Raw genomic sequence first — 18027 nt, 5'->3', positions numbered from 1 at the left:
GTGAACATGGTGAATCATTGGAGAGCTATTCTTGATAATTTGTTGTAACAGTCTTCTGTGGTTTTCCTAGTACACAACATCTACTCAAGAAACTAATGGGAATACATATTATACTACAGGTTTATTTTCTGAATTATTTCTTTGTAAAGACAAGACCTCAATTGGGTACTATGTGCACTGACAGTCTACACAAATATTTGCCAGCTGATGCATTTCCATCAAGTTCATGCAACCTCTTATACTTAAGAACACTGTCACTAGTTCACCACAGATTTCAGACAATGACTCTTTTAAAGGGACCAAAAATAATTATATTGACAATGCAAGTCACTTTTTGAATACTAACAATATTTTATATGTTTCTCCGGTTCCCATTTGTAATGCTCTTATTTCTGTGACCTGCCCTTCAAAAATCACATTGGCCATCTCCAAGCCAAACTTCGGGTCCTCTTTGTCACTTCCAGTCACTGCCCTCCTAGAAAGTCTCTGCACCTTTCTTACAAGCCCCCTTTAAGTATCGAACGGCCACAATAAGGTCTCTCTGTTCCAAGGGGTCATCATGATATTTTAGATTCTTGAGTTGATTTTTCAGTTACTGGACAGTTCCAGATTTCCATCAAGAATTTCCAATGCAGCGTGTGTGCAAAGCCATGGATTTCATTGGTGGTTAGGAGCTGCCTTTAGGTAAAGCAAAAGTGGTAAAATCACAGTTGTCACGGCAAAAGTACAAGTGATAACTGTATATTAAATGTAGTTGCAGCACAGTTGTAAGTTAACAGGATACAAGATAATTTTCCAGTGTAAGTCTTACACTTAAAGCACAGATCAATAAGGAAGGGAATATGAAGTCAGAAAAGAAAGGTTAGTTATGTGATTGAAGTCCTTACCCTGAAGACATTAACACTTGTTAAAGCTACATGGAAGCTCTTGTGAGGCAGATAATAATCATACCCAACTGATAAAACTTGGATTAAAAGTTCATAGGTACACGGCACAGTTTGGCGTAACCCCTTCCCTAAAATGTTGTGATAAATAGTATAAATTGCTGCAAATCTTTGTGACTGAAGCTGCTTTTATTTCCTTAAAAAGATTTTGAAAGGTTAAGTAATTAAACCAGTAAAGTTTCTTCCTGCAAAGTATATTCCTAGATAAACCCTATTTTTTTCTTCTTCCTGAAGAATTCCTGAACTCATAAAAGAGATTTACTGTTTATTATAATGGACAACTTGTTCTCCAGACAAGGAAATTACAAAGCATGAATTCTGCTCTTTGCTTCATGTCTTCAAATAAGAGATTAAGTTATCAGTTACAAATACTTCTGTAAGGTTTTGCATTAAGGCTGTTGAATAGTTCACCATTTCCTTTATAGGCAGGAAATTATTGATCTGTGTGTTTTCTGTTTAGGATATATTCGACAGTGACTGGTACACCTCTCGCAGTCTCATTGGACGAGCTGATATTATTGTGATTAAATACTCTGTCAATGACAAGACTTCATTTCAAGAACTCAAGGAGAGTTACATCCCAATGATAAAAAAGGCATTAAACCACTCTTCGGTCCCAGTAATAATTTCTGCCATTGGTGCCAGAAAAAATGGTATGTACCCAGTCTCCTGCAGTAACAGTTAAAACCTCGCTTGGAAGTGAGAGATGCTGCAATTTAACAGAAGCTGATTGTTTTTCCAAGTTGTTGACAGAAACAATTAGTCTGCCGGGATGCCAGTAATGCATGTGTGTGTTATGATTCTGTAAACTGGTGTATTGGCAAGAACATTATGCTTAATTAATCCTGTCAATGAATGAATCATAGAATCATAAAACAGTTTGAGTTGGAAGGGACCTTCAACTCAACTGCCATGACAGGGACATCTTCACCAGCTCAGGGTGCTCAGAGCCCGTCCAGCCTGGCCTGGGATGTCTCCAGGGATGGTTCATCCACCACCTCTCTGGGTACCTGGGCCAGGCTCTCACCACCCTCAGGACAACAATTCCTTCCTCATGTCCGGCCTGAATCTCCCTCCTTTAGTTTAAACCATCACCCCTTGTCCTGTCACAACAGGCCCTGCTCTAAAGTCTGCTACCATCCTTCTCATAGGCTCATTTTGAGTGCTGAAGCCACCATATGCTGGGATTAAATCTAATACTTTGGGTGCACATTTGGGTTTATGAGTTGAACCCTATGGTTATAAACTCTCTCTAGTTGTGTCTCAGATATAAAATATCTCCAGTGTATGAGATTGGGTCCATCAGCTTGTAACCGCTGGAGAGGGGGTGGGGAAAGCCTGGAAGTTCTGTAGGAAGTCCTTGGATGAATGGACATATCACAAAGGTGGGTACCACAAGGTGCCACGTGCTGCCGCATGACAGCAGCATCGCTGTGGTATAGATACGGTGTGGCTGCGGTATGGATTATGTGTTTGCACACCGCTGCATCCAGGCTGGTCAGTCGTCTGCTATGAGATCGATGCGAATTGATTTTACACTGAATATTTATCTAGCACAAAGTTGTGTTGTTGCTTTCTAATCAATATGAGCATCAAAGCCACTTGGCTGTGGAAGGACCACGTGGGCTTGCACGGTGTCCATCAGCTGAGGGTGCCCATGCTGGGGAGAACACACGGCTTGGTGAGACATCAGTAACCTCTGTCTGTTGACCGGCAGATCACATTCAGAAAGAACACCAGAGATACCCATAGAACAGACATACAGACTTTATTCTGTATTTCCAAATGTTTTGCATTGTGTTTTTGTTGATTTTTATATGACCTTTTTAGTTGTGGGTCTGATTTTTTTATTTCCCTTTTTTCCTAAAGCAATTATTCAAAATTGCAGCTGTCAGTTCTGTCTTTTACTTTACGAGTTTGACTAAAACAAGTGTTTCTGAGCATCCCTACTGCTATAAGTAAGGGATATGGTGGATGTAGATGTAGACATTTATTTTATAATGCATGAAGAAATATGAATCTGTGTGAAGTGTATCGTATGTGGACATAATGCTCAGCTTTGTGAGAGCCTACTTATATAGCTTTTTGCTTAGGGACTGAGAAAGGACTATTAAAGAACTCCATAATAATTAAATCTTTATTTTTCTTCCCTTTACTAATTCGCTGATGATGATAAAACATTTTTATACTCTGATTTATACAAAGGTAATACATCTACCTTTCTAAAGGCAAGATCTCACTGAACTAATATTTGTCTTCCCTAACACATTTTTGTGCACTTTTTGTTTTCGCACACAATATCACCAAAATGAACAACTCGACCACTGCAATTTCTCTTTTCTACTTTTTTCTTTTTCAATTCTTTTTTTCCTGTCTTCCTCCCTAAATAACGTGACTGCGGGATAACTCATGCTCTCCAGTCGCGTTTTCTCTTTGGGCCCTGCTGGAGCTGTGCACACACAGAGCCCTTTTGTTTCTAGGAGGCATGTGAGAACACAACCGTTTACTCATACAAATTACTAAGATACAGATCTGTAGCAGCAAGTGGCGTTGCTGAAAGGAATTTTCAAAAAGCTGTGCTGTTGCACATTGTCCATAGGTTTGAGTGGGGAAAATTAATGTAGAACGTGCGCAGCACATTTGCGAGCTCATCCCTGGCTTTAGTTCTTACTGACTTTAGGCAAAGTTGAGCCTGGCTGACAGATTTTGATCAGTTAACTGGCATAATTTTAAAAAACACCTATTTTGGCTTGAAAAATTGTATGTATATATATATAATGAAATAATATTCTGCAGTACATACATGCCTGTAACAGCCAGGACTGCAGTCTTTCTCCCTTCCATTGCTGTACATGTTTCCTGCACGGGCAGGCCACAATAATTAAACAAATTTAAGGGAAACCTTAATGAACGATAACACCTGCAGACTGGTTCAGCCAAACCTGGCTTCTGGAAGTGCTGCTTGGTTTCTCTGCCTTAGCAAAACTGAGTGTGAATCAATGCTAATGAAACAGAAGTTGGGGGGTTTTTGTGTTAATTGTAGATTTCTTGCTATAAAAATACTATGTTTCCATGTTCCTTTTTGTTTGTTTTTGGTTGGTTGGTTGGGTGGGTGGGTTTTCTTTTTTGTTTTCTGGGGAGGTTTTTTTGGCTTTTTGGTTTTGTTGGTTGGGTGGTTGGTTGGTTGGTTGGTTGATTGGTTGGTTGATTGGTTGGTTGGTTGTTTTTTTTGGTGTGTTTTTTGTTTGTTTGTTGGCTGGTTTGGGTTTTTTTGGTGGTGTTTTGTTGTTGTTGTTGTTTTTCCTGAACAACACATATTTATACTTATTTAGGAAGATAAATATTCTGGATTATTTGACACAAAATGGCTTTTTTTGGTCACTTTTTGCCCCAGGAGTGACTTGCACCTGTCCCCTGTGCACTTCGGACCGGAGGAGCTGTGTCGCCTCCTCCGAGGGAGTGCAGCTGGCCAAGGAGCTGGGGGCCACGTACCTCGAACTGCACACGCTCAATGACTTCTACATACAGAAGTACTTCGGAGGAGTGGTGAGTGGGAAACCCCCGGGCTGAAAGCAGGGTGGGACGCATGGGAGGTGCACGGACGATGTCAAAGCTTTGGAGAGCGGAGGCAGATCATGAGCCAAGGTTGGGTTCCCACTGGTGCCAGGTTTAGCTTAGATATTAGGCAGGAATTCTTCCCCATGAGGGTGCCCCAGGTACCCAGAGAGGTGGTGGATGAACCATCCCTGGAGACATCCCAGGCCAGGCTGGACGGGGCTCTGAACAACCTGAGCTGGTGAAGATGTCCCTGTCATGGCAGTTGGGTTGGAGGTCCCTTCCAGCCTAAGCTATTCTATGATTCCAGCTGAATATGTAGTACTGAAGTTCTTCTAGTTTTAACTACCTTCTAGGAAGTTTTAGAAAACTCACAGCACACACTGCAAGGATTTCCTGCCTCTATTCCTGTCCTTTTATCTTACTGGGTTGGGATAACCAAAACTCAACTGGATGAGGCTCTGGACAACGCCATCCCACTTTGAAGAAGCATCTTGTTTGGAGCAGGGTGGGTGATCTCCACAGGTCCCTTCCAAGCCAAACTATTCCATAATCTTCTGGCATTTTTAATTGTAACTGCTCAAACTCTCACAGCTTTTCTACTTGTAAAGTAAGACAGGTAAGACTGTTGAATTGCCTGGGGTTTTTTTAGTATATTATTGTGGTTGCTCGTTTTTCAGTCATGAGACAGTTTTGCAACCCTGAGCAGACCCTGGAGTCAGCTGCAGCAACACTGAACAAGGCATAAGCTGAGAAGCTTGTTAAAATGTCCCACTTCTAATAAACTTGTTGTTTTTCCACTCTCCTGAAGGCAGGGAAGCCCACTGAGCTGTTTCAGAATACAGATTTTCAGACTTGTCTTCCCCACAGAACTATTTCACGCTGATATTTCATTTGCAGTTGTAAGGTGTTTTAACCCCAGCCTTATTTTGGACCTTTTGGTTTCTTTCCCAATGGCGTTTGAGCTTGAACAAAAAAGTGCATTTCTTTCAGCACAGTAATTTCACATGGTCTGTGCTGTTGTCGCTGGTGTGTAAGTACAGTCTATTTCCATGGGGTTTGATGATAAATTGGAATAGATGGTCTGTTGTTATTGGATCTTTTTATTCCAAATTAAAAATGGGGAATTCACTCAACATCTGGTCCAGTCAGAGTATTTTTCTAGTTTTTAGAAAGCACTATATGTGCTACAGTAATACCTTAGGTGATAAAAGCATTTAAGACGTGCATAAACTCGAGCTGAACCACCCTTTGTGCCTCTTCGTTCCTGTAAAAGGGATCATTTCCCTTCGGGTAATTTTTTATTGCAGGGATGATACTTGCAGCCTGTGAAACAAACCTTGCCCACAAAGACCACCCTGTAATGGGATTTTTTCAGAGGACACAGTAGCTTTGCATGTTGGGGTTTGTTGCAAGCTGAAGAGCTCGTATGTGGTTCTGTCACTTCCATCACTTGCACCTGACTGTTATCCATCAAGTCTCATTCTTCTCTGTAATTAGCATCTATGGAAGGCAGTAAATTGAATATCTGTGCAGGTGTCATTTGTGGGAAGATTAAATACAATTAATGACCAACATTGGAAAAAATAGACTTTGAAATTGTGCTGATTCCAACTACATTTGGTAACTGCTCCTGGTAAAGAGGTGCTGGGATTCTCCTGGATGACGTTCATAGAGGCAACAGCCTCAGCCCTGCATACAGCACCCACTCGTTGTCCTTAGTCTGATCTCCAGGCTGCTCTTAAATAAGCAGGGTTTTTCAAAAATACATTTTGTGTTTTAGCTGGAATATTTTATGATCCAAAGTTTGAACCAGAAGTCATCTGAAAAAATGAAGAGAAGGAAAAAGACGCAGAAGTGTCACCGAGTTCAACCACCGCAGCTTGAACAGCCAGGTGCTCGCTGATGTCTGGTCTCTGGTATCGTTCGTCACGTGTGTTGTGTTCTTTGCTCAATTAACACTTTGTAATCATTACTATAAGCTGTGCTATCTGTCATCAGCTGTTCTGGTAATGTTGCTCTAGTTACATCACCTACTAGTGCTGGCTTAATTAATTTGGGGACAATTGTGTAGAAATATGCAACACTGCAATGGACTTATAATTTATTTTATACAAATATACTTGGCATGGTTTTCTGGTGCGCTCAATGAAATGATGCAATGGTGAATTAATGTAAAGCTTTGCATACAAATTATAAGTCATTACATAATTACATCGTGCTTTATTGTTCTACAATATCATCAAGTAATATTTTTGCTCTCTGCGAATAAAACAGGAGAGTGGTGTATGCCCCAGCATGTGATTTCCTGCACATGATTTCTGAGCATCTAATACGTTTATTCAGTGAAATAATTACTGACAATTAGTTAACCCTAAATATGTATTTGTCTCTTTTCACATGTACTATAAATTCATTCAGAACCCTTAGGTCTGGGATTCACAGGCAAGGTTTCTTTCAAGGTCTAAATGTTTTTATAAAAGGATGGACATTTTTTGCTGACCTAAGTATTCCTTTTTTTTTTTTCTTATACTAGTAGACTTAGTATTTCATTTTTGCAGTATTTTACTAAACATATTCAAATGGCATTCAAGAAACTTTCTTGTTGAATACTTCTTTCAAAAATTCTGTTTCATTTGATCAGGTCTCTGGGAACAGAGTTGTGTGTTGGTTGATGCTGTCTTCAGCTCTACAGCCCGGCTCGTTCTCTTCCACAGAAAAGATGCCGATCCTGAAGGGCGAAGCCTCGCACTACGACGCGGACCTGCACAACCTGCTCTGCTGCTGCCAGTGCGCGGATGTGGCGTTTTACTCCGAAGACCTGAGCACGGTGGTGGAGGCTCACAAGATCATCCTCTGCTCCGTCAGCCCCCTCTTCATGCTGCTCTTCGAGGTGAAGAGCCCGGCCGACATCCCGGACGCCTCCATCGTGCGGACGGCGCGGAGCCTCTTCGCCGTGGATGTTGGGGCCGCCTTCCCGCCGTCCCCCCGTGGTGTCCCGCCGTGCGTCCCACCGGTGAGGGTGGTGGTGAAGGACTCTGTCTTCTGCTCTTGTCTGCCGGACATCCTTCACTTCATTTACTCAGGTAACCCCAGGAACGATTCCAGCTACTCGTTTCTCCTACAGTTACAGAATCACAGAATGGACTGGGTTGGAAAAGCCCTCAAAGATCATCCAGTCCAACCCTTGGTCCAACTCCAGTCCATTGACCAGATCATGGCCCTAAGTGCCATGTCCAATCTCAGTTCAAAAACCTCCAGGGCCGGTGAGTCCAGCACCTCCCTGGGCAGCCATTCCAATGCTGACCACTCTCTCTGCACAGAATTGCTTTCTGATCTCCAGCCTCAATTTCCCTGGCAGAGCTGAAACCCATGCCCCCTTGTCCTATTGCTGACTGCCTGGGAGAAGAGCCCAATCCCCACCTGGGTGGCTCGTGGAGGAGTATGGAGGAGTTGATGGCTCATGGAGGAGTATGCACATCAACCTAAGGAACACATCTTTGCTGTTGGGAGATGATGTTCTGACATGTTGCTACATTTATTTTAACCTTGTGATTATGATCATAAAATCACAGAAGTTTGTGTTGAAGGGACCTCCCCAGCTCCCCAGTGCCCCCCCTGCCATGACAGGGACGTCTTCACCAGCTCAGGGTGCTCAGAGCCCGTCCAGCCTGGCCTGGGATGTCTCCAGGGATGGTTCATCCACCACCTCTCTGGTACCTGGGCCAGGCTCTCACCACCCTCAGGACAACAATTCCTTCCCCATGTCTGGCCTGGATCTCCCTCCTTTAGTTTAAACCATCACCCCTTGTCCTGTCACAACAGGCCCTGCTCTAAAGTCTGTCCCATCTTTCTCATGGGCCCCTTTTAAGCACTGAAAGGTGCACTGAGGTGTCCTGGAGCTTCTCTTCTCCAGCTGAACACGCCAGCTCTCTCACCTGTCCCCAGCAGAGCTGTTCCAGCCTCGGATCATTCCTGGGGCTCCTCTGGCCCCTCTCAGCAGCTCCATGTGTGTCCTGTGCTGAGGACCCCGAGCTGGCCCAGCACCGCAGGGGGGTCTCACCAGAGCGGAGCAGAGGGGTCAACAATGTCTATGTGAAAAAAGCCCTTCACCCAGATGAAGTGAAAATTGAATTAGTTGTCATTCCAGATCTAATTAACACAAATTAAATACAAAATTTTACCGAACTAAGTCCATAACCAAACATCAATACTATTCAAAAGCTCTGCCAAAAACATCTAGAATTTGTGACAGTTGCAGACGGTGGGCTTTTAAATTATTTTAAATGATTGTATCTTCTGATCACATCGATGAGAGTGAAGGGTGACTTAGGAAAACTGAAGTAATTTCTCTTCTGCGCATGGTGCTGCTGAAAACAGTGATAGCTGGTGGGGTTGCAGGGGGCTCTGACACTCTGCATGTGTTTTGCTGCTGATTCAGTACAGGCAATGATCAATGACCTCACCTGACTAATCCCAGTTGTCTGTTAATATGAAACTGATATTTTTCTACCTAAATGTTGCTCAGGAATCCTGAGGTGAAAGAGATTTTTTTTATTTTTCTGGAAGTGCGTGATGGTAATTTGTTAATTAATAAATAATTTGCAAGCTGTCAGCACGTAAGAATATATACATGTATTTATTGAAAGAGTTAGACAGTTTTTTAATGGTGCATTCTGCTTTTATCTACAATTTTTAAGTCCCAAATAATTATATTATTAGATTGTTAGAGCTGCATCCATAAAGAAGTTTAGTCAATCTCTGCTTAGTAGCTGAGATGCAGACACTGGTGTATGAAGGCAGAAGAGAGACTCTTTCAGCTTTCAGCTGGAGTTTGTAATTGAAAACATCCCTTCCAGTTCTTTCCAAACCAGTGTCAAATATAAAGAACAGATACAGAAGTTTTTCAACGTGAATGGATTGATTTACTGGCATCACAAATAGAGGATTAAACCTGGAATTTCAGCAGGTGAAAGAAAGTGTGTCTGCTGCTTTCTTTGTATTAATTTTAGTTTTGTTTATGTCAACCAAAGAGGTGGGAAACTTTGCACGGTTGTAGACGGAACTCTGCTGTGCATCACAGCTCCCGACCCGAAGGTCGTTGGCAAAGGTCATTGGTGAAGGTCTTTGGTGAAGATGATTGGCAAAGGTCATTGGCAAAGGTCATTGGTGAAGGTGATTGGCGAAGGTCATTGGTGAAGGTCATTGGTGAAGGTCATTGGCAAAGGTGATTGGCGAAGGTCATTGGTGAAGGTCATTGGTGAAGGTCATTGGCAAAGGTCATTGGTGAAGGTCATTGGCAAAGGTGATTGGCGAAGGTCATTGGTGAAGGTTGTTGGTGAAGGTCATTGCACTGTTTGGCACCTTTGAGAGGTGACGATGTCTTTCAAAGATGTTTAATGCATGGGCTGAGAAGAGATCAGGTCACGAGGCAGTGTCATCATTTTCAGCCTTGCAGGACCACGACATTATGCCCATGGGGTTATGAACACCATCCCTATGGTACACATAGGAGCTGACAATGCTAAAGGCGCTGGATGCTGTATGTGCTGTTTTAGTCTTTTCTGCAGCTTCCAGGACTGGGCTGGCTTGTGCTTTACCCCGAGCTTTTTCTGTTTCTGACTCTTCTTTGCTGCACAGCCCTGGGGATGAGAGCTGAAAGGTACCAAAAAACCCCATGGTGTCTTTGAGACTTGCTCCAGCAAAATGTATAAGGATAAATTATGTTTATTTTAATGTCAACCAACACTTCCAGTTGTTCCAAGAAAGCTGGGGAGGACTCCAAAAGCATATCAAGGTTTTGACTCTAAAACCAAGAAATAAACAAATTGCACTGCAAACTTGCTGGGCTTTTTAGATACCGCTATTCAGACTCTGGCTGTGCATGAAGCTCTTCTGGTTCAGACACCTGCAAAGCAATCCAACCAGCAATAGGAGTAGAAGCTGGATAACTTCCATAAATATTGAAACATTCAGGATTATTTTCAGAATGCAGTATGTAGTGATCGAACTGGGACGAATCGAGAAATCAGTTTTGAAAGCGAAGGAGATGCTCTGATCTCTCTGTACTTAATTGGATTCTTGTAAAAGTACCAGGGAGGTTTTATTGTGCGAGAGTTGCATTTGCCCTTCCTAAGCAAAAACATCTGACTATGTGCAAAAAATAGAGTTTCTGCAGGATCTGTTTTCCGTGGATGTTGTTTTTCTCTGCCTGCTAAAGCCGGTGCCTTGTTGATTTGCAATCCAACTTTTCCTGGTCTTATGGCAGGTGCTTTCCAATGGGAACGGCTGGAAGAGGATATAAAAAAGAAGTTGAAGGATCCAGAAGAAACTGAACAAGTGCTTGAGAAAGTTAAATGCATCCTGAAAACTCCGGGGAAGGTACATCTAACAATGTTGGGGTAACTGTTATTAGTTACTTCAGTTTTGGGGAAATTGTTTTGCAGGCAAGATTTCCTTGTCAGTCCATTTTTAAACTCTGGCTTACCCAGTTTGTTATTTCAGTAGTGGGTTGTTCACAGACAAGTACAAAATAGAAACACAGAGACGCTGATCTGATGTGCAGAATTAATGTAATTGGTAACACATAAGTGGTTGTCCTAGGAGTATTGCTCATATTCAGAGCTTTGCACGTTGTATAACAACATGATCATGTGCTCCTAATTCTCACCTAATAGAAGCTGCCCAGCAAAGCCTGGCTTTCCTGAGTACGTGCCAAAAGTTACGTTTCTGCAGTAGGTCAGGAGAGTTGGTTCCTCTTGTAAGTGCTGTGGGGTGGAAATCTGTCTATAGCTCGATGTATTTAATTCAGCAGATGACTTCACAGTAAAATGTGACCTGTGTCACATTATTACATTAATAAAAAGTTACAATATAGAATAAATTTTAACAGCCATTTGCTGATAGAGCTCATACATTCCCTCATACTATAGAACTTGCACAAAGTATTTCTGTCGAATTAAATGAGAGATTAACTTGGAACGTCTTGAGATAATATGAAAATCAAAATGTTTCTTAGCTGTTTTAAGCTTCGGGTTGCTCAGCTGTAGGCTTTCCAGTCCTGAGTGTCCACAGCTAAAACATTCATAGGCTTGGGCTTGGAAAGTCCTGAAAACTTTTAAGAAAATAAGCATGAGCCGCTGTTTCTTCTGTGGTTTTGTTGTGCCTTTGAGGTACTTTAATTTCATATTTAGAAGTATTTATTTGAAGACATGGGGACTAGATAAAAATTGACATTTTCCTTATAAAAATCAATTATATAAATTAGACAAAATTTTAAACGTCAATTCAATCGCACTGGAATTTCGCTTGTTGCGATTTAGCACTATGATCCTGGCGGTGTTCCTTTTGGTAGCTTAGGTTCGATTTTTAAAGTAAGAAACACAAAACTGAAAAACTAAGTGGAAATCCTGGGTTTTGGAGGCTCTTGATGTGAGCACGCTGAGATTGTTGGAGGAGAATTCTGCGTGACAGTGTCACGGTTCGTTCGGCGATGGACTCGTGATGGCTCTTTTACCTTCATCTCAGAGCGCAAAATTAAGGCAACGAAAACGCCAAGGGGTTATAATTCAATCAAGCAGTGCTACTTTATTAATTTGTCCATAAAGTGGCACACGATAGAGAGAGAGAGTAAGAAAAAGAAAAATTAAAAGAAACGTGGAAAAGTAAAGGTAAAGATGAGAAATGAGGTTGCGTTTATCACCAGTCCAGTTCCAGAAGCTCCCTCTGGTCTCCGGTCCCGTGCAGTCCGGCCGGTCCTCCCCCATGGGTCGGGATCCTCTGGTGGGAAGATCTTCAATGGTGGCCATTCTGGAGTCACCTTTTATGCTTCTTTACCCTGCCCTGTTCCCATTGTTTGAGGCCAGTCTCACAACCCAGGCTCGTACTGCGCAGGCTCGAGAGATTCACGCTTTCTTTTGTCAGCGCTTATGTGTCCAGCACTCAGGGGTCTCTCTCTGGTCCATTGGGTGACCTCAGGACCCTTGGTGAGCTCCTGGGCATGCTCCTTTTCATTGGCCGTTGTTTGAGGGAACAGGTGGGGAACACGTGTGACCGAGGCTGCAGGTGAGCACACATCTTCTGGACGGCATCTATTGTCCCTGGGTCGAAGAGACCCTCATAACAACAGCTTTCAGGAGGCGGGGGCTGCTTTGGCTGGAGGAGCAGGTAAAGTCCACACAGCAGCCATTGTGAGCAGGAGCCCCCCTGAATCAGAGAAACAGTGCAACACGATGCTTCTCCTCGGGCCTCTCTCCAAGTCATTGTCCATGGGTTCTTTCGCTCTCAGCTTCAGTTCCCTCAGTTCTTGATGGCGATGTTCAGGCAAATGCTGTTCCATCTTCAGACCGACTATTACAGTCAGCCCGTGAGCTCCCGCTGCCTCCGTGGAGACAACGTCAGGGCAATATCAGAAAAATACACAACTTTTGGCTGCCTTGCATATGTGTGCAGCATCGTATTGGGGTTGGACTTGTGTCCCATCAGTGTTCCCCATGGAGCCCTCAGACCTTGCGCTTCCGCAGCTTTGGGTGCGAACAGAGCAGGTGTGAGAAACTTTGGAGTCCAGGAAATTCGTGATGCAGATAAAGCTGCCCAGAGATGCTGGATGGGGGAGTTTTGTCAGCCCAGAGGGTACCAAGGCAAGAGCTGGGATGTGAGTGTAGGAAACAAAGATGCCTTGGAGCTGCTGCGCTGTGAGAAAAAGGAAAATAAATGATAAAGGTAATTGCTGAGTGTTGCACATGGGAGAGGCATGGCTGAGTAGCATTAGCAGAAGAACACAAAGCAGACAATGAAAGGCTGCTGCTTAGTTTCCCTATATAAATGTTGCTTTGTAATCTTCTGTGGGCAGTGTTTTGTAATCTTCCATGGCAGTGTTTTATTAATATTTTATTAATATATTAATATTTATAAATTGTTTTGCAGCTGAACGCTGTAAAGGACTGCAGATCTCACCAGATAAAGCGGCTGTACAATACTTCTCTCAGGCTGTTCTTTAATACGCCTGTCCTGGCTGATGTCATCTTCAAAATACAAGGTACAGTACCGCTGCTCCTCTTTGCATGGACACCACTGCTCCTCCAGCTTATGTCCTCTCTGCAGAAGAGGGGGAAATGGAGATGACTGTATTTTCTATTGCATCAAAACGAAGACCATGCATACGCTTAGTTATCACTGTGAAAAACGCTTTTTTCCTAGAGCTAATGCACCTATGGGTGCTTACAGCAGTGTCCACTCTCAATCTGGTTTATCAGGGCTGAGCCCATATGGGTGTTCTCTGCCTGTCATGGTAGACTTTGTGCCCTCACAGGTTCAGCAGAACCAGGGGTGTTCTGCAGGAAAGGCTCCTGCAATGGCGTAGCAACATAGACAGTCTAAACCAGGGTTTGCATCACAGAGGACGGTGATTTTATTTAAAAACTTATTTGTCTTCCTCATGTTCCCACTTGCACAAACACCAGGATGTACCCAAGGGTTCTATCCAGCATCAAACCTTCGAGATGCATGGAGTTTGGTGGTCATGTCTGCACTTGTTATTGTTCGGCTCTTCTGTTGTTAATAATTAAAAGAAGTCTGTTGAGATGATGGTAATTACCCTCTAGTCCGCTTTGTGACCAGGACTAAAAAGATGGGGGGACCGGGGGATGGATTTCCATGCTGACTTGCCTGGAACAATCTGTTAAGTTTAAAATTCCCCTTGCACTGGGACCTGAGGAGGCCAAACCGTGAATCCTGGGGCAGTTCTGGGCCCCTCACACCAAGAAAGGCCTTGAGGTGCTGGAGCGAGTGGAGAGAAGGGAACGGAGCTGGTGAGGGGCTGGAGCACAAGTGTGATGGGAGCGGCTGAGGGACCTGGGGGGTTCAGCTGGAGAACAGGAGCTGAGGGGAGACCTTCTGATCTCTGAACTGCCTGAAAGGAGCTTGGAGCCAGGGGGGTCGGGCTCTGCTCCCCAGGAACAAGCGCCAGGAGCAGAGGAAACGGCCTCAAGTTGCACCAGGGGAGGTTGAGGTTGGATCTGGGAACAATTTCTTCCCCAAAGGGCTGTGGGGCATTGAACAGGCTGCCCAGGGCAGTGCTGGAGTCACCATCCATGGAGGGCTGGACAGACGGACATGAGGTTCTCAGGGACGTGGGGTAGAGTGGACTGGGCAGTGTTTGGTTAACAGGTGGACTCAATGATCTTAAAGGTCTTTTCCAATCAAAAATACTCTATGATTCTAAGAAGTTGGCGGTGGCGTTACAAAGATCTGCTCACCAAGGTGCCAAGTGCTCCTCAGCAAAGACATGGACAATGAAACCATCTTTTGTTCCCTTTTTGTCTGCAAAGAATGTGCTTGGGTGCACCAATACGCTGCAGTGTCACAGCTGGTTTTTTGCTTTCGTTGTGGTTGTTGTTGTTTTTCTGGAGATAAAATGTGCTCACCCTTATAAATAAAGATACAGGGGGGTAAAAGTGTCACATGCTTTTGTGAGAACAAGTATGAGATGGTTTTCAAATGCTCATGATTTTCTCGTTTTGTCCATGCCCACCCCTCATGCAGCAATAGTCTTTCAGGAATCGACAATTGTTTTCAGCTTTGAATCTCAGGGACAAGTATGAAGCATTAATCCCTCAAACATAAGTACATGAGGACAAGCAGATTCTTTCTAGGTGTTCTGTGCAATATGCAGGAAAAACCCCAAAAAGATATTTGAAAATGAGAACAAAATACTGATGCTGAGTTTAATTACATGAACAATTCATCTCTGTCCCACTCCTCAGAGAGACTTTGTGGGAAGCTGATGGAACCATACCACCAATATATATTTTACAGAAAAGAAACCACTGCTGAATGAATGGGTTGACAAGTATTTTTTAAAAAGTATGCTTATTCACTACTAAAATGTGAACTTGTTTTCCTAGTGCTTGATAGATCTTCCAAGCCTTTTTCTCTAATTCATTAGCCACAATAACTGGATTAAAATTAAATAATTACTAAGAGACACCGGAGGCTTTGATCTTGATCAGGCAAATACATTTTTAAGTCTTCAACTAATATTGAATATTGGGGGTTGTTTTGAGCTTTCCAGCTCACAAAAGCACATGGGAGATATTGAAAACAGGAGCCCATTATGTCTGTGTAAGACTCATAATGTGACTAAACATCCTAATTAGTAGGTAAATATCCAGTTGAATGTAAAACTGCATGTGCACCTTACACCGCTTCTGCACCATCTATTGCTCGTGCTATGTGAGTAAAGATATAATGGCATTGTTGTGTCCTCTCTATATAGAAATATATCTATTTTGTATACAGCTTAGGTAATTCGGAAGAATAAACACAGGTGAATAGAAAGAGAACACAAATGAAAAGGTGTCAAATGTCTTCAAGGAATTAGGTGGGTGGCAGGGTTGTGGTTGAGGAAATTAAGATCGTAACTTCTGTATAAGTATTTATAGTATATTTATCTTGCATATCGGTCGATCTGTATATTATAATTTTTATTATAATAGAAAGATTGATCAGCGTTATTTTTGTAAGGTAACCATCAGGAAATCCATTTAGACAGAACACTGAATCTGGTTAAATTCATACATACTTAGTGGATTTAGTGGAATTTCATCTGGGATAATTTGCCTTTCTCTGCTTTTGCCGTTGTGTGCAAGTCTGACTTCTGGAACACACATTCACTACCAATGGGATTACTGACAAACACAAATTACTCATTTGGATAATAATTCACTGTGCTGTGTATTTATGCAGCAGGAAGAGGTTCAGTTCATATAAAATGATGTAATGACCGTGGTGTCAGATTTTTTGCCAGCTGAAAGACTTTCTGACTGATAAAAGTTTGGCCTATTTGGAGCACCTGGTGTTGGGAGCAGGTTGTCATAATAAATTTGGTATTTCCTTTTGTTTTCTGGTGGCTACTAGGCAAATGTAAGTATCTTGACTGGTATAAACTGAGTGTGCTATTAGTTATCTGTTTGATATTGTTAATTTCAAACACTTCAACTTGCTTCAGTGAAGCAAAGACCTTCGAAGAAAATACCAGCTTTAAAATCGAGATGTTTCTGTGCATATAAAACTATCACAAGTTTTAATTTGCGTCCTGCAGGCGCCACGGTACCAGCGCACAGGGCAGTTCTGGTGGCTCGCTGCGAGGTCATGGCCGCTATGTTTAATGGAAATTATCTAGAAGCCAACAGCATCCTGGTTCCAGTGTACGGGGTTTCCAAAGACACTTTCCTCTCCTTTCTCGAGTATCTTTACACCGACTCCTGCTGCCCAGGTAAGAAATTATGGGTACAAACTGGAACACAGGAGGTTCCACTTAAATTTGAGGAGAAACTTATTTGGGGTGAGGGTGTCAGAGCCTGGCCCAGGCTGCCCAGGGAGGCTGTGGAGTCTCCTTCTCTGCAGACATTCAAACCCGCCTGGACCCCTTCCTGTGGAACCTCAGCTGGGTGTTCCTGCTCCATGGGGGGATTGCACTGGATGAGCTTTACAGGGCCCTTCAACCCCTGACATCCTGGATTCTGTGATTCTGTGAAAATTTAAAAATACATGTATGTCTGTCGCTTATTTTTCTGCAGCGAGTCATAAATAGAAAGTAATGTAGCAGCACTTATTCCATCAAAAAATGCCAACGTTTTTGAGTATAATATATCAAAAAAGGCAACTTGTTCATACTCTGCAATAAGCAAATAAATCAGCCTTATTGAAGTAAGATGAACTGCAGGCAGAGCAGAAACCATCAATAAAATGCAGTATTTTTTTCTGCTTGAGCAAGACTCAAACTTTGACATTTTATTTCTGGTCCATCGCAATATTTGGAATTTTATTTCTACATCACAATGATTCTGTTTTCTAATCTTAATTCTGGGTTTTATTTTAAAATGCCGTTTTGTTTAGCATATATTTTGATAAGTTTAACATAAGCAAGGTTAAATTGGAAGAATACCTTATTTCTAGTCATGGATACCTTATTTCTATGTAAAAACAGGAAAAGTGTGTCAAATGGAGTGTTTATCAAGAAAAAAATGAATTAGCATATTCTTTGTGTATTAATCTTTGTCTTTTTTAATGAAAATCTACGTCCAAAATAAGAAATATGATTTAAAACCAGCTGTTTCTCCTGTGATGTGACGAATGATGTTGTGATATATATTTTTGCTTTTGGTTTTATTTTCAAATAATTCTATGCTATTGTTTGGTTTTCCATATGTTTTTCTTTTCAGTCTGACATTTCCTTGTCTATCAGTTTAAATATGTAACCATCATACAATTGTTTTATTCTTTTTAAAATATGGTAGCTCCATCTTCTTTTGGGCCTTTTTACTATAGGGTGTTTCAAATAGATGTACCCAATTTGAAATCCCTGCTGTATCTTTGAAACTGGGTCCATCTTTTTGAAACACCCTGTATATTTTCTTGCACATGTATCACAGAAGTTCTTTTTTGAAAGAGAAGTCAGAAAGCTAAATCCTCTTATTAATCACCACTTTAAACAGGCCAGCAGCACTTGACTTAGCATCTTTGAGAT

The 18027-nt window shown here is 42.3% G+C and overlaps 1 protein-coding gene across 1 annotated transcript in view; it reads left to right on the top strand.

The window, feature by feature from the left end:
- RHOBTB3 (Rho related BTB domain containing 3) overlaps positions 1-18027 on the top strand; it is a 35887-nt gene that overhangs the window by 8110 nt on the left and 9750 nt on the right. The window contains exons 4-10 of the mRNA XM_071802217.1: positions 1405-1597; positions 4339-4490; positions 6283-6394; positions 7217-7585; positions 10768-10880; positions 13425-13536; positions 16600-16773. Of these exons, the coding sequence (XP_071658318.1) occupies positions 1405-1597; positions 4339-4490; positions 6283-6394; positions 7217-7585; positions 10768-10880; positions 13425-13536; positions 16600-16773 (1225 nt within the window). The remainder of the gene's footprint in view (positions 1-1404; positions 1598-4338; positions 4491-6282; positions 6395-7216; positions 7586-10767; positions 10881-13424; positions 13537-16599; positions 16774-18027) is intronic.

The sequence above is a fragment of the Patagioenas fasciata genome, chromosome Z, assembly GCF_037038585.1.
Source record: "Patagioenas fasciata isolate bPatFas1 chromosome Z, bPatFas1.hap1, whole genome shotgun sequence".
In the NCBI taxonomy this organism is placed as follows: domain Eukaryota; kingdom Metazoa; phylum Chordata; class Aves; order Columbiformes; family Columbidae; genus Patagioenas; species Patagioenas fasciata.
Note: the sequence above shows the minus strand (reverse complement) of the source record. Positions and strands in the feature narration are given on the sequence as shown.